The 26,237-nt window shown below is 44.5% G+C and overlaps 1 protein-coding gene across 3 annotated transcripts in view; it reads right to left on the bottom strand.

Moving 5' to 3' along the window:
• The window catches only part of FLT1 (fms related receptor tyrosine kinase 1), a 172,824-nt gene that overhangs the window by 81,824 nt on the left and 64,763 nt on the right, over positions 1-26,237 (bottom strand). For 2 of the 3 annotated variants that reach the window (XM_067713588.1, XM_067713589.1), the window contains exons 11-12: positions 8,240-8,354; positions 311-419 (exon numbers count right to left, since the gene is read on the bottom strand). In XM_067713588.1, coding sequence (XP_067569689.1) covers positions 311-419; positions 8,240-8,354 — 224 coding nt within the window. The remainder of the gene's footprint in view (positions 1-310; positions 420-8,239; positions 8,355-26,237) is intronic. The other variant, XM_067713590.1, reaches the window with a different exon arrangement.

The following is a 26,237-nucleotide window of genomic DNA, read 5'->3' as shown; positions in this document are numbered from 1 at the left end:
TGGGGACTCTAGGGTGTTCAAAAAGGAACACGACAAGATCCCAGATTCACAATCAAGCCCAGGAAAGAGACGTAGACAAACAGCTCTAAAAGGGAATTCAGGGAAATAACCCTTCAGGAGACCCAATGACCCCATGATGCTGTGGAAAACTATTCCTGAGAGCAAGGATGAAGGTACTCAAAGCTGGACAAGTCTATGGAATGTTTTTTTTAAAAATAAAAGTCACTCAAGTGCACTCAAAGCACAAAAGACTGCAAGAGAGACTTGAGGTCCCTGGGCTGTCTTCGTGAATATAGGACACGTGGCTTACCTGTGATGTAAAAGTTTATGTTTCTTTCCACAGTCCCTACTTTATTGGCAGCCATGCAACTGTAGATTCCAGAAATTCTAGAGTCGGCCACAGCCAAGGTGCTAGCCGTCTGCAAAAGAAAAGGCAACTTCAGCGACAGGAGGAAGAACCACTGGACACCCCCTGAGATATTTCTGAGGGGGACATGATCCGGCTATTCCATTGCCTCAACAGAGGTAGAACTGCACACGTGGTGGTTACCAGAAACTCTCCCCTCGCCGAGCCCTCAGCAAGAATGGAAAAACAACAGGAAAGCAGGTCCTCAGGAGACCGGGGGCTATGACATCCGACTCATATGAGGGCTTCAGGCTTATTTATCTCGTGCTGCTGGCGTAACAATTACAGACCCGAAGCCCAGATGCGGGACAGCACGTCCTACCCTATGAGGTGGTCAGGGCCACGCCAACGAGAGGGGGAGGTCCAGGCCTTCCCTTTTGTTTGGATGACCTGTGATCACGAACGCCACTTGGTCACAGGAGCCTTCTTTGCCGTCTGGTTCTGTAAGCGGTGTGTTAAGGGAGCACAGACAGAGGAGAAAGGCTGCTGAACCATTTCTTTTCTGGGACGCGGCACTGCAGCCCTAATGACGCAGAGGGAGGGGCGGAAACTCCCTGAGGCTCTCGCGGGTGTTTGTAAATTACTTAATTTCTCAGGCTGTCAATCCCTCCTCTAGAAAATGAAGATATAAATCATGGATTCGCACGGCAACGTCGCTTCTCTAGGGTTTAGTGCTGCTCTTGGGCAGATGAGCCCATAACGAGGCAGGAGGAGTCAAAGCTATATGTGAACTTGAAAGCACTTTCCAAACTATGATGTTGCGAAAAGTAATGTCTCAAAAAAAAAAAGAACCACAAATTTATACAGCTTAAAGATTTGCATGGCTGTCTTCTTTTAAAGATAAAAATTAGCGGTATGAAATGAATTGTTGAGAATTTTAAAATTTAACCCAACCTTTCAAAAAAGTAATGCATGCTATACATGAAAAAGAAATGAAACAGCTAGTAAGTTTTTCATATTTAAAATTACAAAAAAAGGTTGATCCAGTTACTTATAAATCGTTGCAGCCTATCTCCTAGGACACAAAGAACTGGTCATAAGCCCTGAAATTGTAGAGGCTGTGCTGATGCTTCCAGACTAATGGGGTGTCCTGGCTGGAGGAGAACGATCCGGTCACTTACAGGTTAACGTGATACATACAGAGAGGCTGAACTGTGACAGCGGGCTTTCTAAGATAGTAACACAAATTCTACAAAGGGTCCTAACATTTTTCGAAGTTGCTAAGTTATGCGGTAGGCACTTTACTCGTATTCTCGTATCCCTTACGAGAAATGAAAGTATGTCTGTCTTTACAGATCAGGAAGCCTAAAAAATATATTCGTAGTTTTTTTAGCCAGCAACTTCATTGCTCCAAATTCTCTGTAATTTCCACTACGGTACAGTTGATATTTCATGATACCTTTTCTGTTTGTTAGATCTGTTTAATTACATGTACCCACATACCCTCTGTGTATTACTGAAATTCTGGGAAATGAGTGTCTGCGATTCGTGGCATTTTCATCCAATGTAGCAGATACTGATTATTTGTTAAGGCATCACCCAGACGTTGTAAAGGGGACGGAGGGGAGTATGACACGACCCTTATTCTTAACGTGAAGTACTACTTCTAGGTCACAGGAAAGAATTTCCCTACTTGAAGCCCAAGTATAATTCTCTCTCTTACAGAGAAAGACTCTCACAAAAGCAAATAACCAGTGGAGAGAGCTCAGGTGTCTCTTTCTCTATTTTGATTACTAATCATTACAGGAGGCGGGGAATACAAAAATTCTGGATGGCTGTTTAATTATTGCACCCACCACTTCAGAGTTGTGGAGGAAAAAGTAGCTAGAAGAGAAGCTTGTAGGTGACAGGTGGAAGGACAAGAGAGATCACCAAGTGAGACTCTGACTCCTGGAATTTTCTCAGGAGACGAGCTCAGGTGCCTGAAAGCAGCATGAACAGGGTCAGAAGAGGAACAGTCGTGGAGACCTCACAGCCCCTCTGCTGTTTGCCTCTCAGCTCAAGCACAGCTTTCCTTACGAAGTTAGCGCTCAGTGTTTATCCTAAAGGGCCTCAGCAGAGCCTTATTTAGATTCTCAGATGTATTGCTGCTCAATAAGTACGTGAACAACTCATTTCTGTTTGGCTTGAACATCTGAAATGATGAACAATGGTGACCTGAAAGGTGCATCTGGATTTCTTTTAAAATTATTTTGACTTCACTGAGAGCGGGGCAACTGAGAACCAGAACTGGGTTTCGTGCCAAGGGCAATCAATTCAGATGTGCGCATGCGCCGTATTTAGGGCCTGTGCAGGCAACCGGGGGAGGGCTGTAGCCATTTTACAACACTGCGAAAACAGACAGCTCAGGATTTCTGTATAATCAGAATAAAACTGAGGTCCACAGAAGTGAAGTGAATCCAGGCCACACGAACCATGGAGATAACAGATGCATCTGAATCTCTTATTTTGCCTGAATGACCTCTTCCAAGACTGACACCTTACCCCCAGTAGAGCCTGCCCCAGAACTCACCTCTCCAAAGTTTCTATTAAAATTGAACTAGAAAATGACATTGATGGGAGCTTACATTATTTCTTTGTTTCTGGGTACCTCTATGTTACCCTTGCTGTGCGCCAGTGTGTGAGGCAGTACCTCATTTAATTAATCCTCCCCGGAGCCCAGTGACGTGGGTGTATTACTTGTTCTACACAAGAGGCAACTGAGGTTTTAAACTGATTCACTCAAAGATCCATGGTACCACAGACAGCCCCGAGCAACGATTATGCCCAGGTCTGTCTGACACCAGTGCCTGTGCTCTTAATCTACACGAAATTGCTGCTTGCCGCCTTCAAACCCTTTAAATCTAATAGTACAGATCTATCGGTAGAGTTGTCTCTGCCTTGCGTCGGGATTTTCTCTCGAGAATACCTCCTTTAATGAGCAGACATGGTCACGACAAGCTCAATGCTACTGTGTACAGAAATCCTGTTTTTTTAGTATTTTATACAAGTTGCAAGCTGATACAGTGTTACATGGTTTGAAAATATGATTGATAATGGACAAGTTATAATTAGAGAAGAACATTTTAAAATAAGATGGAACCTACGTCCTGTGAGCAACGTTATTCAAAATGATCTGATTTCTAGAGGACTTTTATTTTTCTAGAGTATATTTTTAAGCTATAAATTAAAATATTTTCATGAAAAAACTATGACACTTGTATGAACTATAGAGTCAGAAAAGGGAGGTCAAGTGTGAGCTGGAGGTGGGTGTAGTTTGGACACAAGAGAACTTCTCACAGGACACGAGTCTCTTGGGTTAAGGGGACAGATGTGATCCCCGGCGGTCATGACCAAATACTATTGTTTCAAGAGGGAAAAAATGGAAATAACGTAACAGTTGGAACAGCAAATATCAACTTAGCACTTGAAAAGAGAAAGTATTTCAAACTCAAGAAGTTGAGTTGTAGCATATGTTTGAAATTATCATCATATATTTTATAAGGTACACCAAAAGAAATTCCCAAGGCTGTCTGCTTGTATCCATTCTAGAATTAGTTTCCATTTGCCACAGTTTTTTTTAGTTCTGAACCCACACTTTGGGTGCCTCTGTTTTCCCTGCGAGGACCTCAAGGATTAAGATATTAGAAACAGACCCTTCAAATCCGTTCTCTGGGTTCTTCTGTATGACCCAGGAACGCTGGTGAACACTGTCGTCAGGTACTGTAAATTTGGAAGTTATTCATTCTCCTTCCTTCCTTCCCTTTCGCTAAGCGTTAGTGATTCACTACTGGAATGTGGTTTGAACCTCATGGAACAGAATGGATGGGATGATGTGTAATTCAGCCTAATTTCCAGCACCTGCCTTTAAAAAAGACCTATATATGGATTTTATTCTCGGATGTTTCTATTACAGTTTCCTTTGAAGTGTTTCAGGGAGAAATAAAAGCAGATATGTAAAGGTCAGGGAAGAATCTAAAATGATCCTGGGGTGGTGCATTTGAGCCAACTGATGGGAAGTAGAACGTGAGAAGGTAGACAAGGTCGGGGAGTGGGTGGGAGAGCGGAACCCAGGCTGTACTCCCGGGATGAGGCATTCATGCTTCGGTCATGGACGTGTCTTTTACGGCACACACATTTCTCAATGAAACCTCAAAACGATTTCAATGGAGACGTTGCTAAGATGTTACATTGTCATGATCCTCCAGCCTCACAGAATTAATGCTGTGAAACGCATTTCCTGTGTAATTTTTCCTAACACAGGGCTCCTTCTACTTCCTGCCCCAAGTCTACAAAGTCTGGCAAACCCACTGAAACCATACCAGAGCTCCATGTTTGCCGTTAGCAACTCCAATTGATGACTTCACTTCTCACAGATCTGGGCCAAAACCTGGCCATAAGGAGACTGAATTTTATTGTCTCGTGCACCCTTCCTTGGGTTAAACAAAACAAAACACAACAGGGGGGTGGGGCACGGGGGGAAGCAAGTCCCTGAAAGGCAGCAGGTGCTCGAGCAGGACCTCGCTCCACTGATGGCTGGAGCAGGGTCCCGGGCATGCCGACTATATGACTGGGGAAAAGCATCTGTGTGCTCTAAGCTGGGGCTTTCATTTGCTTTCTTTACTTGAACAGAAAAGAAAAGCAGTTTTAATTGTAAAGGAAATAACAATGCAAAGAATTCTGAGATAGCAAAACTTCCGTCTGTCATCTGAAAGACGTTTTTCACACACAAAGATATATTAATAGATGCTAAAAGCAAAATTAGTAAAGTCTTCTAAATTTAGGACATGAAATTAATAACTCAAAGTCTAATTTGTTACAGTCACTACTAGGATATGTGTGTGTGTGTGTGTGTGTGTGTGTGTATACACACACTTAGTATAGAAGGAGTATTAAAGGTTTTTCAACACAATTGTTTAATAACTAGTCTTTACTGCATATGTTCACAATCAATTTGGGGGATTGCATTAGGGAATATAAGACAATCATCTTGATAACAGGCAAACGAGACAGGTCATGTGTTAGGAGCTCCATTTTTTGGAGGAGAGAACTCAGGTTCAGAGAGGTGAACTGATTTGCACGTGGTTACACACAGTAGAAAGGGCAGACCTTAACCCATGCTCTGCAGGTTGGATGGCCAAAGGGCCAATTGTGTCTGGGGGGTCTCTGTTTAAAAACCTGGTGTAACTACAGAATTACAAGACAATAAATTTGTTTCAATCACACATGGAAAAAATCAGGGAAGATTCTTTATCTCACCCAGGTTTTGTCATGGAGGCAGGTAGCTACTTCATGGTTCAGGCTAATCAGAAACATAACCTAGCTTTTTCATTTTCTATTTTCTGTCGTATGTTTTTTTGTGGCTAGAATACCACAAACCGGACTAGAAGTTCTTTGGAATTAAGCTCATAAATTCGTGTTTTAATATCCAGCAGTTAACAGTACAAGCATCTGATAGGGTCAGGGAAAGGCAAAATGAATCGGCACGGTCAAGGGCATCTTGAAATTATCTAGTACTTTGTGACAACTAACTTGCTTTCTACTCTGAGGCAATTTGCTTTTTTTTCAAAAATGTAGTGTCACTCAAACTTTCGAGTTTACAGAGTGTCCTCTTTTCTAAGTATTTCATTAAACTGCTGTCTCATCAATAGCTACACATCTTGGAATGTTTTAAACTACAGTTTGTTTGCATTTGAGAAAAAGAACTGTAAGCCACCTACACCTTACTGCAGTGGTTAGAAAAACTTTTCCTGAATCCTTGACAAGTGATCGCTGATATTATCGTGCAAGCCATCACCATCTTAACTAATTTCTGTATTGGCTTAGTTGGCAGAGCCCTGGGTTTTGGCAATGAAGACTTGGGTTTGAGCTTCTCACGTGCCACTTTTAAGTTGCGTGACTTGGAGTTAGTCATCTTATCACCTCAGTTTTTCTTATCTTTAAAATGGAGATAGCCACTCTGGCCCACCAAAGAATGATGTTGACATAAGCGTATGTCCAAAAGTTTTCCATCAGGAAGAATTCAGATGTTATTTGTTATTATGAAGTCCTATGCGGAGAATGATGCCATCTATTTTGTTGCTTTCAAATGCAAATATAGCTGAACAGATAAATAAGCATGACCACACTTAAGGAGATAACACCCATATTAACAGACTACTCCAAATCAAGATATGCATGTAGACGTAGATATTCTAGCAAGGGGTGATTTGATATGGGTTTTTCCCCCCCTTCTTAAAGCATCACTACCCCTGTGCCTGATAATAGCAGATTTAGGAGCTGCATTTTTCACTGATTCGACAGAGAAGAAAACCACCAGGTCTGAGATCTGCTCAGACACAGGTATCAGCTAGTGTTGAGGTTAAGGGAGTGGAGAAAATATGTCCAAGAGCAGAAAAGACGCTCCTAGACCCTGACTAGGTCAGGGAAACTTTTTAAAACTGAGCATAACTGACAACATTATATTAGCTTCAACATTTGTAGGTATTGCAAAATGATCACTACACTATGTCTAGTTAACACCCATCACCACACGTAGTACAAAGGTTTTTCTTTCTTGTGATGGGAATTTTTAAGATCTAGTCTCTTAGCAACTTTTAAGTGTGCAATTCAGCAGTATTAACTATCGTCGCAGTGCTGTATATGGCGTCCCAATGGCTTATCTATATGTTATAGGAATTGGAAGTTTGTACCTCTTAACCCCCCTCATCCATCTTGCCTACCTCCTGCCTCTGGCAACCACCAATCTATGAGCTTGTTTTCTTGTTTATTTGTTTTCGTCCACATATATGTGAGATCACACAGTATCTGTCTTTCTCTGTGGACTTATTTCATTTAGCATAATGCCCTTAAGGTCCGTCCATGTTGTCACAAATGGCAAGCTTTCCTTCTTTTTTATGGCTGAATAATATTCCACTGCGTATACAGACCACATTTTCTGCATCCATTCATCTGTCGATGGACACCTAGGTTGTTTCCATATCTTGGCTGTTGTGAATAATACTGCAGTGAACACAGGGGTACCTATATCTTTTGAGTTAGTGTTTTTGTCTTCTTCAGACAAATACCCAGAAGTGGAATTGCTGAATCATATGGTAGTTATATTTTTAATTTTTAAAGGAACCCCCGCACTGCTTTCCATAGTGGCTGCACCAATTATATCCCCACCAATAGCGCACAAGGGGGTCTGCACACCCTCACCAACATTTGTTATTTCTTGTCTTTCTCACAATAGCCATTCTGACAGGTGTGAGGTGATATCTCATGGTGGTTCTGATTTGCCTTTCTTCAGTCAGGGAATCCGATACACTGTGTGTGTGTTTGTACACCCCAACTTAGGCTTCGCCCGTGCGAAAACAGAGGGGAAAACAAGGTATTTTGTGAAATGGAAACATTCCATTTTAGCCTAAAGTTTTGTGCTAGCTTTTGCTTACTGACCTCTCCCTTTATTTATGTCAGAGGTTCTCAGTTCTGGTTATGCTAGAATCTCCCAGGGAGCTTCTGTGAACCCTGGGCTCCACGCTAAGGATTCACATGTAATTATAATTGGTAAAGTAGACTACTGTGCAGCCAGAGTTGAGAACCACTGATGTGGACCAGTTTGATGCTCAAGAGGCATTTCTACCTCTTCCGTTAGGTCCAAGGACTCACTCCTTCGGGACTGGTGCTCGGTTGGGTGTATACAGCAGTTTGAATAGCCTCAGTGCATTGCTCCGTAAAGACATACTACTTATTTTCTTCTCTGAATTTTTGCTTGAGCACTTGAATTCCTTCTGGCTCTAATAAACCCAGAACTGGGAGCTGAGTGTGTACTTTTAGAATAAATATCCCCATGCTTATTTTGACGAACAGTACCTTATTCTTTCCTTCTAAGACTGCCGTGCGCTGAGTGATGCTCTCAATTCTGTTTCCTACGGTGCTGTCAGGATCCAGGATAAAGGACTCTTCATTATTGGAGCAAAAGTCATACCTATTTTTAAAAAAAGTAAGCCATCACTATGTTGCTTTGCAGCATGGTCTAGCCCATGGTGACCGGTGAAATGAAAACCATTAAGTCCTCAGATAACAAAGTCACAATTTTCTTCTTTTCCTTAGACGCTTCCCCCCCAATATCCATCCTCAAAACTTAAAAACAGCAGACAGATTTTGCCTGATCAACAAAACAAAACAAAACAAAAAAACCCACACCAGTGTATCTCCAGATATCCTTCCTGTTCTATGTTAAATATTAAATAAAAATGCATAAATTAAAAAATCTAGTATCTAGATTTTAATTAGTTCCTAGTGGAAGAAACATGCAAACACGGAAAAAACGGAAGTTATGTTAATGAATGTAAACCTCAAGGATAACAGCATTTCACAGCTATAAAAGGCTGGCATTTAATATGAGAATATTCCATTATACAGCTAATTTTTTCCAGGGCTGATTAAGTGTATATGGAAACACACATCATGGAGCAGCTATTAAATTCAGTCTCTTTCTTTTCAAGTTTTGGAGTATCACGGCAAGCTCTTTAACATCTCAGGCCTCAAGTGTTTAATTATAGAATATGTGTGTTGAAGTTGTTTAAGATCTTTTTTGCTTCTAAAAGTCCATGAAATCTCCCTCTCTTACTGTTTAAACTAGCTGGAGCAGTACCCTTTTAAAGAGAGATTCCAACCTATATCCGAAAGCATGTTCTTTCAAACACCTGATTATCAGTAGGTGCCTGTCACTTTACTACCTAAATCACTGGTGTAAATATCTATTGATCATTTATTATGTTTCTTCATCTCTGTTTCATTTACTTCTGCTGTGATCTCTATGATTTCTTTCCTTCTACTAACTTTGGGTTTTGTTTGTTCCTCTTTCTCTAGTTGCTTTAGGTGTCAGGTTAGGTTGCTTATTTGAGATTTTTCTTGTTTCCTGAGGTAAGACTGTAATTGCAATAAACTTGCCTCTTAGGACTGCTTTTGCCGCATCCCACAGGTTTTGGACCGTCATGTTTTTGTTGTCATTTGGATCATTTATTATGTTTCATGTATCCTGGGTTCTACACGAATAAAAAATCCAAACAACAGAAGGGACACTTACATCCACTCTGACCCGGGCAGTGCAGTAGTATTTCAACATGCCTTTTCCCAAGCCAACACCCACAAAGCTGCCGCCAGCCCAACCCCCTGAGCATTCGGGGTTCTAGTGGAATCCTCTTTGCTCCAAAAACTTCAACAACTGGACTGAAGAAAGCCCAGGCTTCCGTGACTGAGTCAAGGCTATCCAAAGTCCATTCCCTACCTGCCTTTTCAACCTTACCGCTACAGACACGTTTCCTCACAGGCAAACCACAGTTTGGTTCAGCTACTTCAAAGAAGACTTGAGTCCTAGAACTGCCCTGACTTCTAGCTGTATGACAGTTTTCTCCTCTGAAACACACCAATAAAATTATACCTGCCCTGTTAATCTCATGGGATTATACATGTGTTAAATGACCTAATTTAATTGCAGAGGTTTTGTAAATTAAAGACACCCTAGAAAAGAGAGGAACTATTCTTCCTGTGGCTCAGGGTGTGCACACACCTGATTCCTTCACCTTCACTCACCAGTGACCGCTGCCTCGAAGCCCCTCACCCCCGGCCTGATCTCCTCCAAGCAGCTTATCCTGATCACTGTGAACCCTTACGGTGCACAGGATCAGAACCACTTGATGAGCCTGTAGCTAGACCACCTTAACTTGCGCTGTGATTTCTATTTGCGTGAACCGCCCAGAGCCTAGCTCTGTACCATCACGTATGACAAACGCAGGTGCTCAGTAAGTGGACACTGCAGGTGCCTTGCTTTCTACCACTCATGACAAAATGAACACTGATTTCTTTCTTTTTTTTAATTAGTTATTTATTTGGCTGTGCCAGGTCTTAGTTGTGGCAGGCGGGATCTTTAGTTGTGGCATGTGGGATCTAGTTCCCTGCCCAGGGATGGAACCCAGGCGCCCTGCGTTGGGAGTGCGGAGTCTTAACCACTGGACCTCCAGGGAAGTCCCCAACGCTGATTCTTTTAAGGCAGCCTTTTGAGATTTAAATATGGGTTTCTGGGGGGGACACGATGCAAATATACAAAGAGCTATTTTATGTGCCTCAAAAAAAAATCTGTGAGTGCCCAAGGTGTTTCCCTGCCAGACTGGGTAGCTTAAGAGACAAGTGCGCGTAGGAACTGGGCTGAGTGCCTGCAGGCAGCTCACGGCCTTTGCCGTTTTCCGACCGCCTTATGGATTGATGCTGTTCATTTCTGTATCTCCCTCCTGGACGCAGTCTTTCCTCCTACCTCCCAGCCTAAAGAGTGAGGACCCTGTAAGGCAGGGAAGTGGTCATTTGTATGATTACTTGCACTGTGAACTTTTCATGGCGTCACTTCATATTCCTTCCTTCTGGCTTAGAATTTGCGGTGAGCGCACAGCTGGCTGGGCTCTAATCTGTACACGTCTTGGGCAGATTCTGCAGATTTTCAAGCCAGAAAGAACGCGTGGCTGCTCTTAAGTCATTGTCGCCCTTGGCTACTTATGTGAGAAGAAAGTGAGAGGATGAAATAAGTGAGAGAAAAGGTAAGAGAGGAGGAATTGTGATGATCAGAAAAAAAAAAAGTTCTGCAATTATTCCTGTCTGGTCCTCAAGCTGAGAAAGGACTCCAGCCTGTGAAACTAGGGAGTCTTCTGAGGTGGTCTCCCCTCCTGGGGGGCACACTGCCATATAACGTCCTCTCCCCCAGCGCATTCACCAGTTTCTAAGTTTGCATTCAGTGCTTCTGAGGCCCCACTGGGCCAGCAGCTACAAGGACCATGGGCCACCTCTACGGGATCACTCTGTCTTCATAGTTATGCCAGGGCCAAGCATGTAACTGGCACCCCACAAACATTTGGAAACATACAGGCGTGAGGTACTGATGTGTGGTTTCTAGTAAGAGTTTTCATTGGTTTTAACTGTTTATTATTTTCAAACATATTGATGAGTAGAGTCATAGTATAGTAACCCCCCATATACCCATCACCCAGACTTACTAATTACCAAGAGTTTGCCACATTTGTTTCATCTATCCCTTATTTCTTTTTACTTTTTCTTTTGAGAAATATTGTAAAGCAAATCGCAGACAGCATGTCATTTTAGCCTCACGTATTTAGTGCATGTCTAAAAATTATGCACGTTTTCTAATAACGACAACGCCATGATCACACCTAACAGAATTAGCAATAATTCCACGGTGTTGTTTGTATCTGGCCCATATATCAGATTCCTCCAACTGTTTTTAAGATGTCTGTTTTTACAGTGAGATTATAAGATTTAAAATAAAAAAAGAGGGCTTCCCTGGTGGCGCAGTGGTTGAGAGTCCGCCTGCCGATGCAGGGGACACGGGTTCGTGCCCCGGTCCGGGAAGATCCCACATGCCGCGGAGCGGCTGGGCCCGTGAGCCATGGCCGCTGAGCCTGCGCGTCCGGAGCCTGTGCTCCGCAACGGGAGAGGCCACAACAGTGAGAGGCCCGCGTACCGCAAAAAAAAAAATAATAATAATAAATAAATAAAATAAACAAGAATTCATAAGGACAAACCATTCCTTAAGGAATTTCTGAGATTTTTTGACTAGCTATTCCTATAATCATCAGGTAAAAAAAGTGAACATTTTAACTTATTGATTAGTAGAAGGAACGGAACCAAAGAGAAATTATACACTTTCTCCTTGACTTGAAATATATCATGGCCTTAAAACTTTATCATTAAAATAAGTTATTTTGTCCTACTTTTCATAGCATCTATACCTTGAACTACTGTCTAATCTCAGATCTTTCACACACATGGGGTACATATATAGGTTTATATAACGTGTGTGTCTGTGGAGATATATATAACATGTATATGGGGGGTTGTTACATATGTGTACACCTGTGACATGTACACACGTTACACAGGTACTTGGTATTGTGATATCCAAGAGCTGAAGTTCTCTTGTATCTGAAAGAGAAGCCTGTAATTTCATTCCTTTTTCCCCAAAGAAGTGAAAAAGATAAGGGAGGCCTTAGAGAAAGGTCTTAATTTCAACTCTTGGTTGTCAGGAAATGCAAAGAAATATGTTAGAGTGAAGCAAGTCGAGGCATTTCCCGAGGGAAACGCAGTCGGCTGCCTGAGTTCACTCGGGCTGCTAACATACACCCCCGACCCCCCGCCAGTCCCTCTAAGGGCAGCTACTGTCGGCACAAGCCCCGGCCTGGAAACTAGAGTTGCTGCAAGGTCCTCCAAATGGAAAAGGACAGGTTCTGTGGCTATTTTCCATACTGGGGACTGTGATTTTTCCCTCTTTGTCATTGGAACCTTAAAAATAGCATGTCATTTAGGGGGCTGACTCTATAACAGCACTTGAAACGAGAGGTAGGGGGAGGGGAATTTGCCTGAGCTCTTAAGAATACATCAAGCTCTTCAGGAAGTAGATTGTGCCATGTTTGAAGATGCAAAGATAATCGCTGTGCTGGGAACCGTCTTGAGGGGGGAGGAAGCCGAACAACAAGAGGAAGGCAGCGCTCGCTCCTGATTTCGCACAGGAAGTCCTCAGCACCTCCTGCCAAAGGGAGATAAGAAAGCTCCCAGGCACTGTTCTGGACAAGGCCGCTGTTATCAGCTCCAGCTCCACGCTGTCCTCTCCGTGCTCCAAGCCCCCCATCCCTTTCCTAATGAGCTTTAGGACTCTGACCTCTATTTGCATACAGCATGCCAAGTACAATAGCGTGGAGGTATTTATAACCATCGAGAGGAAAAAAAAAATTTCCGGGGTAAGAGTGTACTCCATTGTCGATTGCCCTGGAGCTGAAACAAATTAGTTTTGGACTAGAGATTGATATAAATAAATTAAAAGAAAGCAGGCAATTATGGATCCAACACACGGAGCCGGGACCCTCCAGGTGACATGTCTGTCTGTCTGACTCCCAAGTAGGAGACATCTGTGGGGCTCTCCCATCTGGTCCAAGTTACCAGGCTGCTCTGCTCGACACATAGTGCTCGACACACACCCTCCATAGATGCAGATGACGTTACTGACCTACATACTCTGGGTTTTTCCCTGTAGTGCTGATGGGTTTGCCCTGTTCCCTGCACACTCGTAAGTATTTGGCTCCTTTGTGACCAAACACAGTTTGGAGCCACAGAGAAAGGCAAAGCCAACGCTGGGATCCAACCTACGGTCTTGGCAATTCTGACTGTCGGTCCCAACAGGCAAGCCAGAGGCTGTAACGATTACGGTAGACACTGGGCGATATTACATTCTACTGTGATAAGGATTATACTTTCTATGCGCTAGGTACTGTGTGAGGCGATTCATGTACACTATCACACTGATCTCTACAACATCCTAAAAAGTAGGTACTATCATCCCCCATCTAATGGACAAGGAAATTGAGGATGAAGGAGGTTAAGTCAATTACCCAAGGCTAAAGGGCTAGGAGGTGGCAGAGGCGGAATTTGTAATCAGTTCTGGCTCGTTCCAGAGCCTGTGCACTTAACCTGTATGCTGTACATAACATAATCTCCACGTTCTATCATCATCGTATAGAAAGAAATTATCATACTTCAGTGCTTCTTTGTATATAGGGAGAAAAGGCTTCTCAAATATTCACTACACAGATACCATTACTGCAAGGGGGATTGAATGTCTTTTTTTTAGCCCTTTTTGCATAACCTGGTCAACTTCCTCCCAAGATTTGGCAATCAGCTCTCATGATACCTAGCCCAAGTGTACTGAGTGCCCACTGTGTGCACGGTCTGCAACGACCATTTACGTTACATTTGTCATCCCATGATTTCTGACCTCAGGTCCCATTCACCTTTACAAACCCATCCCAGGGAAAAACAACGCAGAGCGTGCACCCTTAGGTACCCTCTTGTGTTCCCCTGTGCTTTTCCTTAGGTGCTGGCTTTGAACAGTTCCGATCTGCACACTTTCTGCAGTCCTCCCGCCTTTCCTTCCCCTGCCCCAACCCAAAAAGCAGAGTTGGCACTTCTTTAAAGGATGGATTGTTGCATCTGGTGGAATCAGAGGGGAGAGGTGACCTTTAGCCACGGATGGCTAGTGTCTGTGTTTTCTCCGGAGTGGCCCCCGTGAGAGAAAAACAGACTCTCTGAAGTACCAGGTTGAGAGGGTTCAACCCTTCACTCGGCCTTTCTAGAAACTGCCCATTTAGTGCTATGATGTACCTGTGTTATGGTACCTAAGACTCCTGTAGTTATCCAGTGTAAGATTCTCATTTCATAAATGATTTCTAGCAAGTTTAATAGCCACCCCAATCCCAGAAGGTCTACTCTACCACCTGAATCTTAAGATAAAGAGGTGAAGGATCCCCTTTCACCCTATGATAAATGACGTCAGGCTGACCTTTCTTTCAAAATCTCTGTTCTGCTAAATTGGGCTCTTGGTTGGCTGAAGGGAAACCAGTTGTTACTGGGCTGCTTTTAATGTACCAGACTTGGGGTAGCAGCTACACACATGTAAGCGCAACTAATTCTCACGGTCACCCAGTGAAGCAGGTATTATGATCCCCATTTCACAAATCCCTTTACCAAGAAGGAAAGTGAGACTCACGAAAATCAAATGTCTTACTCATATTCATATAGAAAGTAGCAGACAGATCTGAGATTAGAACCCAGATATTCCTAACTCTTCCTGCCACACCAGAACTCGTCCATCACACGGCATGAATTCTGCTCCCACAGACCACCACCCCGCCCAAACCTTGACCACCATGCTTCAGAGTCATGTGTTAGGAAACTCTGGGGTTCCTCTGAAGCCAACCGGTACAGACACCCAGAGAAGCAAAATATTGGCTTTCAGGAAGCAGAAGTAGCCCCTGGTCCTTTGGGGGAGGGGGGAGGGGGCAGAGGACTATTTTATAATTAACGTTTTTTACATAAATTCTGTTTAGTTCTCGTCATTACAGAGTTTTAATGCTAAAATTATATGAAACCTTGGCCTTCTGAGGGCTGATGAATTTCAGCATTAGACAACATCTCGCAAGAAAATAAAAAGATCCAGCTTTTATTACAATCTTTTTTCCCCTGGTGACTTAAAACTGCTGTCTGCATGATTCCTAAACACGTTCTGGGATGAACGAGGCCTGCATTGTTAGGAACGCCGATACATTTATAGCAGCAGCTGGTTTTGAGGGGCCTCTGCGGGGGGCGCACGGTAGTGAGCCGGGCCCTACACCCAACCTACGGTTGCCTACCTGAGCCCGCGCCATCGCCTGGGAAGGAAGGTGTACATACATTAAAGTATAGTTAAAGCACATTTAGTTTGGAGGAGAAAAGGAGGCTCCAGAAAGTTCTACAAAGTCCCAACACACACAGAATAATCTCCCTCTCTCTCTCTTCTTTCTTGGACGATGAACGCTGAGGACTTGAGTGGACCCTGCTTCTCCACGTGATGGGGTTTGATGGCACGAGCTTACTGTGACTAGAATCTGTAAAGAATCCTGAATCGTTTCAAGGGAGGAAACAAAGGGGGAGAGCAGTAATAGAGAGCAAATCGAGGCTGTAAAACGTCTTTTAAAAAAAGTGGAGAGGGAAAAAGAAAAAAAAAGACCACCTGGAACCGTGCCCGAGGGCACGACCGGGCGGCTCCCCAACCGCGCGCCATCCTGCAGAAGGGCCTCGTGTAAACTTTCCTGCGCTCCTGCGTGTAAACTTTCCTGCGCTCCTGCGTGTGTCGTGTCAAAACAGTAGCGATCGTGTGTCTGAGCCATCAGATTAATAGAATCTGCAACACTATCTTTTCCCCTTCTCTCACATTCTCTTAAAACAAATAGAACAATATAGAGGAGAGGATGCTGGCAGAAAAAGGCGTGTTTAGACAGAATGGTTCCTGCCCCTTTTGCCCCAGGAAAAGGGCCTGGGCCTCCAGGCTGGTCACAGGGTCAGGCTGGGGGGATTTTGTTGGTAGGGGCGGCGACTTCTTGCCCAGGGAGAGACCTCGTGACGCCTTGGAGCCCATACTGAAAACTACTTCTTGTCTGAATGGCAACGGGGGAGTGGAGAAGGCTTTTCGGGGACTGAAGGCTGGGGTCAGCTCCCGGGACAATGGTGGAGGTGATCCAGCGTCCTGGCCACCTCTGTTTAGATAAGAGCTTTTCCGTGAGCGTCTTGGCCTGCGCCGCTTCCTGCTCTCGAGGGCCCCGCGGTCCATTCACACTCAGAACAAGGCCTGTCTTCCCAGCCTCTGCTTTCCTTCCTCCTCTCTCTCCCGCTCGCCTCCCCCAAGAGCCCCAGAGACTCCCCCGCCCCTGACTCGCTCTCTTTTAGGGAATCTGGGCCAAGGCATCCCGACAGTCCCACACCGGGTGACCAGGAGGCCAAAGGGTGGGTACCTACTCGGTTACACCCAGATAGGAGCCTCGCAGAGGCCATCCATTTTCTTCATTCATTTTTCTGCCCTAGTGAAAGGCTGGTCAGCAGAGGAAGGGTGATTCGATAAATAAAAAAATCTTCAGGGAAGTGTTAGGAGTGGCTACAAATAACATCCTTTAACACACGCAAGGAGCCTTAAGGTATTAACTCCAGTCGCTCAGTGAAGCATGTTTCAAGCTATGGTTACGTTTTGTTCGCCTATTACTTATTACACGGTGGTCAGTACGGAAACGTCCAGGAGGCCTTCGGGGTGGGGGTAGGGAATCACATTTAGCAGAAATTCTAGAGCTAGTCAGACCTGAGCTCAGATCATGGTTTTGCAACCGTCTGGTTATGGAACGCTGGATGGCAAGGCTGGGAGAATCATCGTCACAGGGAATTGATCAGAGGACTTAGTCTTTTTAGTCCCTTGAATAGTTCTGAAATCACTGGGTCATGTCAGCCCACAGAACCACTTTTAATAAATTCTACATTGGTGTCATGCCACCAGTCACCAGGGAGGGAGGTGGTGATTACCAGTCCTGTGACACTCTCTGTACTAGAAATGTGGTTGAAGGGTTCGTCTGCTAAGACTACAGCACACAGAGGGTGAGAGGAGAAATCATTCTTCTTGGATTTTAGTTCCCTGAAAAGTTGTACTTCTGCTAGGCTTTTATCTTATGGGCCCCTTCTTCTCGCAAATGTCTATTACACGTCTCTTTCTCTCTTGACAACTAACGTGTAAAGCATGTGGGCCCTATCTCTGTCTTACCCCATTTTCATCCAGATTTGTTAAATTATTAATTGTACTTTTCTATGAACCGCCTCGAATTCTTTGGGCACGGATGTGTTTTTAACATTGCCAACTCAAAGGAAGCAAAGCCACGTTACCACGTCTTACCAGTTTTCTTACAGGGATTAAAAAAATAGAAGGGAAACAATTCAGAGAAGATCGTTTTGCATCGTCAAACACGCGGGTGGATGCTAAGTGAGTTAATTGGTGTAACATGCTCTGCACAGTGCCTGGTCCACGGCAGACAGGTCACTCATGTTAGCCGTGATTATCGGACCAGACTGAGAGCTACTTAAGAGTGGGGACTAGGTCTTATTCATCATCCTAACCTCAGGGCTTAGTCTAACTACCCGGGGAAGCAGAAGAGCACACGTGTCCTCGCTCAGCTATGGCCTGACGAGAAGAGCGAATCCCGATAACGCATTAGATGTGGACTCAACCTCACGTGGGTGTCAACCCTGCCATCCATCACTCACCTCAAACGTGCTGAAAAAGGGACACTGCTGACCCTCCAGTGACCTCACACATCCCGCCTCAACCAAGCGCTGTGTCACCGTCATCAGGGCTGTCCGTTCCCAAGGAGGAGTATTAATGACCTGGGATGAACCCATCACAGCGTCTGACGGGTTGATAGTGGCGGACAGTTTCATCTCAAGCAATGATGCTGAAATGTGGAGAAGCACCTTCTGGGCTAATAGAAAATAACTAACCAGCAGTGGACTTCTCCTGTCTTCAATTACTAGCACCATTTGCTAGGCAATTCCTAGCACTGATTCAAATAAAAATTAATCTGTTCACACACATTCAAGAAGTAGAATCATGTCCTCTGAAAGAAGTACAGGATTTATCTCCTTCCATCATTAAGGATATGGTTATTGAAGAGATAAGTCAAGTGCATGGAAATATATCCGTAGACAATTGAGCACAAGCAAGTAGAATGTCCAGAGCCCATGCGCTACTGCAGGCTGGACAGTACGTGGGTCAATGAGGGTCTGAATAGCTGAGGCAGAATTCAAACGCAAGTAGGTCCAGGATATTACAGCTCCTCTAACTTCCTGCATAATCTGAAGATTCTGTCATTTCTGGTCCCATCTTAATTTCTTTGCAGTAAATCACCATAGTCAGAAGACCTGTCCAAAGACGCAAGCATGCTTCCTGGAAGAACGTGAACCCGACAGCATGGATCGTTTTGTCAGATTGTCAGTGTTCACAGGATACTTGTGTGTATCTGATGCTACTTCAGAGGGAAGGAGCTTTGCAGTGGGCGGCCCCAGAGCAACCAAAAATACTGGAAAACTTTAAGCAAAACAGACTTGGGCTAAGTACCACTGGGCTAAGTACTTCAATATATATCATCTCATTTAATTCCCCTAAACAACCTTAGGATGTCAGTGCTGTTACCTCGATTGTACCGATCAGGAAACTCGGACCCAGAGAGGTGGTTTACTTTGCCCAGAATCACCCAGCTGGTAGGTGGCAGTAGGTGGCAGAGCCGGGATTCAGGCTCCAGAGCCCATGTCCTTAAACTCTAGACTATACGGCCTTTCTGCATCCTCATGCCTTTTAAAAGTAGCTCTTGATGTCATCACACAGGCTTCTCAAAGCATCTTTGCTTTCTGGATCATTAGCTTTTGACCAAAAATTATTCAACTTAATGTCTACAGAGTTGTAACACCACCAAGCCTCATAGTGACAGATGAAGTGCTGGGTGGTGACATGCTTGGAGAGTCACCGGCTGGCTCACTGGGACGAGGGAGAATCAAAACCAAATCAGGAAAGGGCGCTTCGGACCTGACGTGGAATTTCTTGAATGGGGGCTAAATAATTTGCCAGCCAGTCCTTCTGCTTGAGCTCGCCTTCCCTGGCCAGTGCCCCGGTACCCTGCTCTCTGGTTACCAGGGTCCCATCCCCCACCACCCACTGCGCTGTCAGCGTGACGGACTTGTTCCTAACAAGGTCTCTGGAACTCTCTGTGCCTCACCTAGGAAACGGTAGTACCATAGTCCCCTGCGTCGTAGAAGTTCTGTTAGAATTAGGTGATACGTCTAAAGCCCAGATTAAGCTCTTATCCTATAGACAGGTGCTTAATAAGTTTCAGCTCTAAGGAAAATAAAAATAGAAACCCTAGGCCCTGCAGTCTTCTAAATTGGCCATAACCTTCTGTTTGGTGCTAAGTAGCTTCTAAACACCCATTTTCGTTTTCCTCACCTTACTTATCCAAAGACTTTTTCACACTCACAAAAGAGGATTTCTCAATAAGGTAGCAATCCGTGATCATCTCACGTGGTTTTCAGTGTTGAGGACAAGGGGTATGGAACATGAAAGGCCTAAGAAAAATGGGATAATAAGCAGCTGTACAACTTTTTAAAAGGCCTGAGTGAAAACCTGAGCCTTTGACCTTCTGACCTGGAAGGCGAGCTTCAGAGCTGCAGTGCACCTAACACGGGCCGAGGACGGGAGAAGGAGCCCCACCCCCGAGTCTGTACAAGTCCGTCTCGCTGTCAGCGCAATGGGGTGGGCGGCGGGGGGAACCCTGGTAACCAGAGAGCAGGGTACCGGGGCACTGGCCAGGGAAGGCGAGCTCAAGCAGAAGGACTGGCTGGCAAATTATTTAGCCCCCATTCAAGAAATTCCACATCAGGTCCGAAGCACCCTTTCCAGATTTGGTTTTGATTCTCCCTCATCCCAGTAGCCAGCCGGTGACTCTCCAAGCAACTCCTCAACCATCCTATCCCCGTGCCCCTCTCTCACATCTGTCCCTCCCCCTTTCCATCTGACCTCCCAGTACCTTCCCATCACCTTTAGGACCCAGATCTTCCCTCTCCACACTGCTCCCCCTTAACTGCAGGGCTCACCATCTGCCCCCCACGGAAGCCATGTTGGTTCGCTTATTCAACCAGATTATAAGCACTTCCCATGGGGACTCTATACAGTGTCGTGGTGGAAATAAGAATACACAGGAATAATAAACAGAACTCCAAGACTTGGGTCCCGTCCTGGGCTTGCCATTATCTAGCTGTGAGGCGAGGGGTAATTATCTTTGAGTCTCAGTTTCTCATCTCTAAAATAAGCTTTTTTTTAATCTCTAAAATGTCTTAAACTCTTTTTTCTTAATTTTTAAACATTATTATTGGAGTAGAGTTGATTTACAGTGTTGTGTTCGTTTCTGCTGTACAGCAAAGTGAATCGGTTATACATATACATACATTCACTCTTTTATAGATTCTTTTCCCATACAGGTCATTACAGAGTATTGAGTAGAGTTCCCTGTGCTATACAGTAGGTCCTTATTAGTTATCTATTTTATATGTAATAGTGTATATATGTCAATCCTAATCTCCCAATTTATCCTTCCTCCCCCTTTCCCCCCTGGTAACCATAAGATTGGTTTCTACATCTGTGACTCTATTTCTGTTTTGTAAACAAGTTCATTTGTATGATTTTTTTAGATTCCGCGATATCATACGATATTTAAAATGTCTTAAATTCTAAGCGAATGAATCGTTCAGCGTGACTAGATCCAGCCACGCTGAGGCTGAGGTTTGCAGCCTCCGTGTGCCCGTTTCACATACTCATCGGCTGTAAGCTCTCCCTCTTTCTCCTTCATCTCCTTTCATCAGTCTTCCGTGAGCTCTGTGAGGCCCCCGGAGGGCTGAGTGCTTGCTGAATCCTGACCTAGAAAATTAATCCTGAACAATGAGCGAGAGGGAATGGGACTTCCCTGCAAGAGATCAAACATGCCTGCGTGGTGTGCAAGTCACAGGGAGGAAAGTGGCCACAGGAAAAGCGCCCAATTAACTGTTTGACTTGCTGTCCTCCTGAGGTTGGTCCTATTCAGGCTCGCTCATCCCCTTGGGCTTTCTAGCCCCTCAGAGGGCCTCCCTCCCACCTGCAGGTGTGGGGCCTGAACCAGCACCTCATCATCCCTGGTTCCCGAAGAGACGGTACTAGGGGAGTCAAATTCCCCCAACGGCCGCTAACCTCCCTCTCCAGCCCCCGTTCAACTCTAACCCAACCGGTGGACTCTGTGATCAGTGGGGACAAGAGTAAACCCAAGAAGTGAGGTCAGTGCTCTCCTACCCCTGTCCCCTCGGGGATTTCGGTTCCTTTCTCTGGGAGCCGACGGCGACCCACCTGAGGAGTCCCATGGGTCACCCATGAATAGTAACCTTCTGAAATGCCAACCTACTTAGCCTCTTTTACTCCACGATCTGAAAACACCTGAGAAATAACTTTCTGAGCTTCAGTTTCCTTATGGGGAAATTACGGCCATGATGTAGGATTGCTGCCCAGATTACGCATAATGTGGAATGATGGGCGCAACTTTGGCACTAGAAAGGGCTGGTTGATGGAGTCTCTCCTACAGCCATTATGAAGTAGTCACCTGCACTCACGGGGACCAAACATCCCATGAGGCTTCTAGAGAAGGTATGAAGAAGCAAGTATTGGAGCTCATTACGAAGCACTACCTGGACCAGAGTCTAAATCCATCACACCCTTCCTTCTACTCCAATCCACCAGGTTCTGCTTTTTCACCTACAAGGGCAGTGAAGTTACATGATAAACCACAGACGAAGGTCCATATTTCAAGAAACAGTCTCCCAAGCCAATAGAGAGAGAACTAAAATGCCGCTTTCCAAGGACAGGTGCATGTTGTACAAGTGATTTCTCCTATTTATGTATGACTAAGGACCTTGTGTCAGGACAGGAGTTTCTAGATTCAGTCATGAAAATGCCCCCTTCAATTTTTAAAATCTGTGACTATGGGCCAAAGACAGTAGGAGAGCTTCTGCCAATCTTCCCAAATTGTGTGTCACTACCTTCTGGTCCTCCTAATCCTGGGAAACTACACTGAACTTTGCTCAAAAGTTCCCTCTAAAAACCATGCAGCATGGACTTCCTATGATTCAGCCTTTTGGCTTAATTTAAGCACATAATGAAACGTTTGATAGGAATTACAGGAGACAGTTAATTAGGAACAATTATTCATCGGACTCCCTGAATTCCTACGAAGAGTGGGAAAAGAGGAAAGAATCTCGCAAAGTGTAGAGAAGTGGCAAAGAGGCATCTGGCAAACGAGCTCGCGCTCTGTTCTCAGGTCTTTGCATGAACTCTTAATAAGGGCTGTTGTCAGAGCACTCACATGGGCTGGCAAGCACTTCCTCATCCCGTAATTATATAACAGAACGCAAGACGCTGCCCATTAGCAAGTGAGCAGTCACTTGGCGTGTGATGAAAGCTTCCCGGAGATGGCCAGATTTACTCCGTTGTTTGTTTAAGCTCAAAGTCCTGCTCAAGTGGGCTTGGGGGGAAGTGGTTGCCTTCCAAGTCCCCGTTTTGATTCAGGGTTTTGCGTGTGGCAAGTTAAAATTCTCTGGAGCCTGCCTGGTTTGAGTCTGCATACACACACGAGACGTGGATACAAATTGTATGTGTACTTAAAAGGAGCGTGCTAAATATTAAAACGTGTAGACTGCGGTCATATTTCCAGAAGAAGAGGTCTGCTTAAATGACAGCTTCCCTCAGACACTGACCTACATCTAGCCCCCAGGAGATGTTGACTTTTTCAATGCTTAAATTGGTAAGACTTTCATTCTGTAGACAGAAAATCCAGTACAAAACTGTTTCAGCATAGGAAGAATAGACATTCACGCTGGCAGTCAATTAAATTTGGGTCCTTGACTACATTTCTCATTAACTACCATTAGCGACTGTTTTGTCTTTGCCCTGTTAATTTTACGTACCCCTCTGATGCACAAAACTGTTCCCCCCAAATGATGTAGCCCTAACACATCCCTAATGATTCAGGCCTTCCTTCCTTTGCCAATTTGGTGACGTAAACAATAGAGAAATGCAATTAGGCAACTTCTGAGAGTTCCTAGACGCTCTGTCCTCCCTTATTTTGTAGGCCACCCCCTGCCACCCCTCCCCCACTAAAACCCCTAGCACACTTAGTCCTGGAGTGGTCTCCTCATGGAACACTCACGCTGAGCCAACGAAGAGTGTTCCAGAAATGGGGAGTCAAATTGTGAGGCAGGGAATGTTATTTTCTCTCTCGTTCCTTTCTTTTTCTTTTTTGATTGAAGTATAGTTGATTTACAGTGCTGTGACAGGGAATATTATTTTCTATCAAACGTCTAAACACATAATTATTTGAGACTCAAAATCTGATTTACTTTCTAGAGTTTTGGAAGCAGGTCCTTGAGATTCCATGGATGTCTATTAGGCTTTTCTTAGCAAACCCACAATTTTAGCTAAGAAAGTAATAAAGAATACCCTAGCCCCTCCACCTTCCATGAGTTGAGAATCCAACTACAGTTTTTTGCATTCTGAAGGGGTTCACTGGCAAAACACCAAGTGAATCAAGCAAAGTTTTAGGGCTAACTGGGCAAAGAATGATAATGCCTTGGTCTGTATGGGCTGGACCAAAACTGACAGAGGTCGTCCAGGTTGACACCGAGGAAAATAGGGGTTGACACCGGTGGTGGAGGAGCTGCTGCATTTTTTTTCTTAATGGGTGATTACTGACATTACTCAGTCAATTCTGTACCACGGAATACATCATCACAAGTAAGACTTTTCTTATGACCATGCTATTTTCATAAGTTGTTTTTTGTTTTCTGTTAATTTGGCCGTGATCTTCAGAGTTAATCCTCAGGTCCAATGGCTTTATAATTTGTAAGAAGCAGAAGGAAAATAGTGTGCAACAGCTAGGAAATCATTTCAAGCTTTTTTGAAGAAGACGTCATTTCAAGTGAATTTCTTACTTCACTCGTTACTCAGTGGGTATTATAGGAAAGGGGAAGCACAGCAGTTACCATTCACAGAAGGGGAAATTGAAGCCCAGATTAAATAACTGGCCAAGGTCACACAGAAGTCAGGGACTGGGCCAAGAATAGAACCCATTTCCTTGATTCCCAGGTCTCTATCCCCAAGACTGTGGAGGAGAGATCCTGCAGGTCCGTATATAGAGAGGATAAGTAATCACCAAATAGATCTGACTTTACATAATTAAACAAATTCTAAACACAAATGCTATGTATCTTTGTTTTGCACATGGTTGGTGCCCAATCAATATCTGTGATAACAGACGGTTGACAGCATATTTAGACTGAATACTGACCACGTGCAAAATGCATTGTAAGATGTGGGCAATGTCAACACGGAAGAAGTAGCAGAGATTTCTCTCTACCTATTTTTATTGATCATCACAGATAGTGGATGAAGGAAATGAGACTTTCACAAAGAATCTACTACACCTAACAATTTGTCCATTAAAGAACGATGATAGAGGGACTTCCCTGGTGGCACAGTGGTTAAGAATCCGCCTGCCAATGCAGGGGACACAGGTTCAAGCCCTGGTCCGGGAAGATCCCACATGCTGCGGAGCAACTAAGCCCATGCACCACAACTACTGAGCCTGCGCTCCAGAGCCCGCGAGCCACAACTACTGACCCCGCGAGCCACAACTACTGAAGCCCACATGCCTACAGCCCATGCTCCACACCAAGAGAAGCCACCGCAATGAGAAACCCGCGCACTGCAACGAAGAGTAGCCCTTGCTCGCCACAACTAGAGAAAAGCCCGCACGCAGCAGCACAGCCAAAAGTAAATAAATAAATTTATATATAAAAGAATGATATATGCAACGCTATCAGTGTAATTTATTTATGACCTGGAAATGATGATTTGTGATGGTTAGATGGGGAGAGGGAATTAAAATAGCCTGTGATCTAAAGAATGTCTGTTCTAAAACCCAAGCTGCCATCATCAGAGGCTGCCGGCCTTAAACCGCCTTATAGAAAAGAACCAGACTGCTCTTTCCTCATTCCTCCTGGGCTCCTCAAATCCATCTCCCTTCCATTCCCTAAAGAGGGGCCCCTTCCAAAAAGTCTAATATTGTTCCTTTACAGACCATCCTCCACTGAGTGGGCAACCTTACCCACATAATATTTCCTGTGAGATGGGACCAGTGCTGTGGCAAAGCTTATCAAGGACCATGAGATGGAGACCAGCTCACTGCGTGGGCGGTGAGTCGTCCTACTTAGTTCTGCAAAATGCAGGGGGGGGAGGTGAATTTCTAGAGGTCTCGAGTGGGCTCTCCGAGCAGGGGTCAGCTCTCTCACGTCCCGCTCTGCCCCTTCCCAGCCTCGGCCAACCCACAGCCCAGAACCACTTCCTCCTATGGCAGGAAACAAACGAATGGGGCTGGCCACCCCACTGGGGAGTCACTTTATTCCCCCTTTATACATTTGAGCTTATTCTCACTTTTGCCTAGCTCACCTACATGGCCGTTTTCTTTTTTCTTCTGAAAAATCATAAATTCTATTTTCCTCAATTCTGTAACCCAGACCTCCTAGAGATTTCTATTTCTAAGGCACGGCAAAATTACATTTTACTTTCCACAGTTTGTGTTCACTTCTCAGAAATATTAGGTAAACATTCTCACTGTTGTGAAACTAGGTCTACAGTAGGCAGAAAATTCTTTTCAAGTTCCTTAAAAGTTTCAGAGCCTTATTGAGAGACATTTACCCTAATGCTAGCAGTAATTACAACCTTGCATTATGTCCATGGCACTCTGTACCTTTCCCAAATACATTGCCTCACTGGTGCTCATATTCTCTATGAAGTATAGGGAATTACCTCTATTTCATATGAACAGAAGCTGTAAAC

This window comes from Pseudorca crassidens, chromosome 18 (assembly GCF_039906515.1).
Source record: "Pseudorca crassidens isolate mPseCra1 chromosome 18, mPseCra1.hap1, whole genome shotgun sequence".
Lineage (NCBI taxonomy): Eukaryota > Metazoa > Chordata > Mammalia > Artiodactyla > Delphinidae > Pseudorca > Pseudorca crassidens.
Note: the sequence above shows the minus strand (reverse complement) of the source record. Positions and strands in the feature narration are given on the sequence as shown.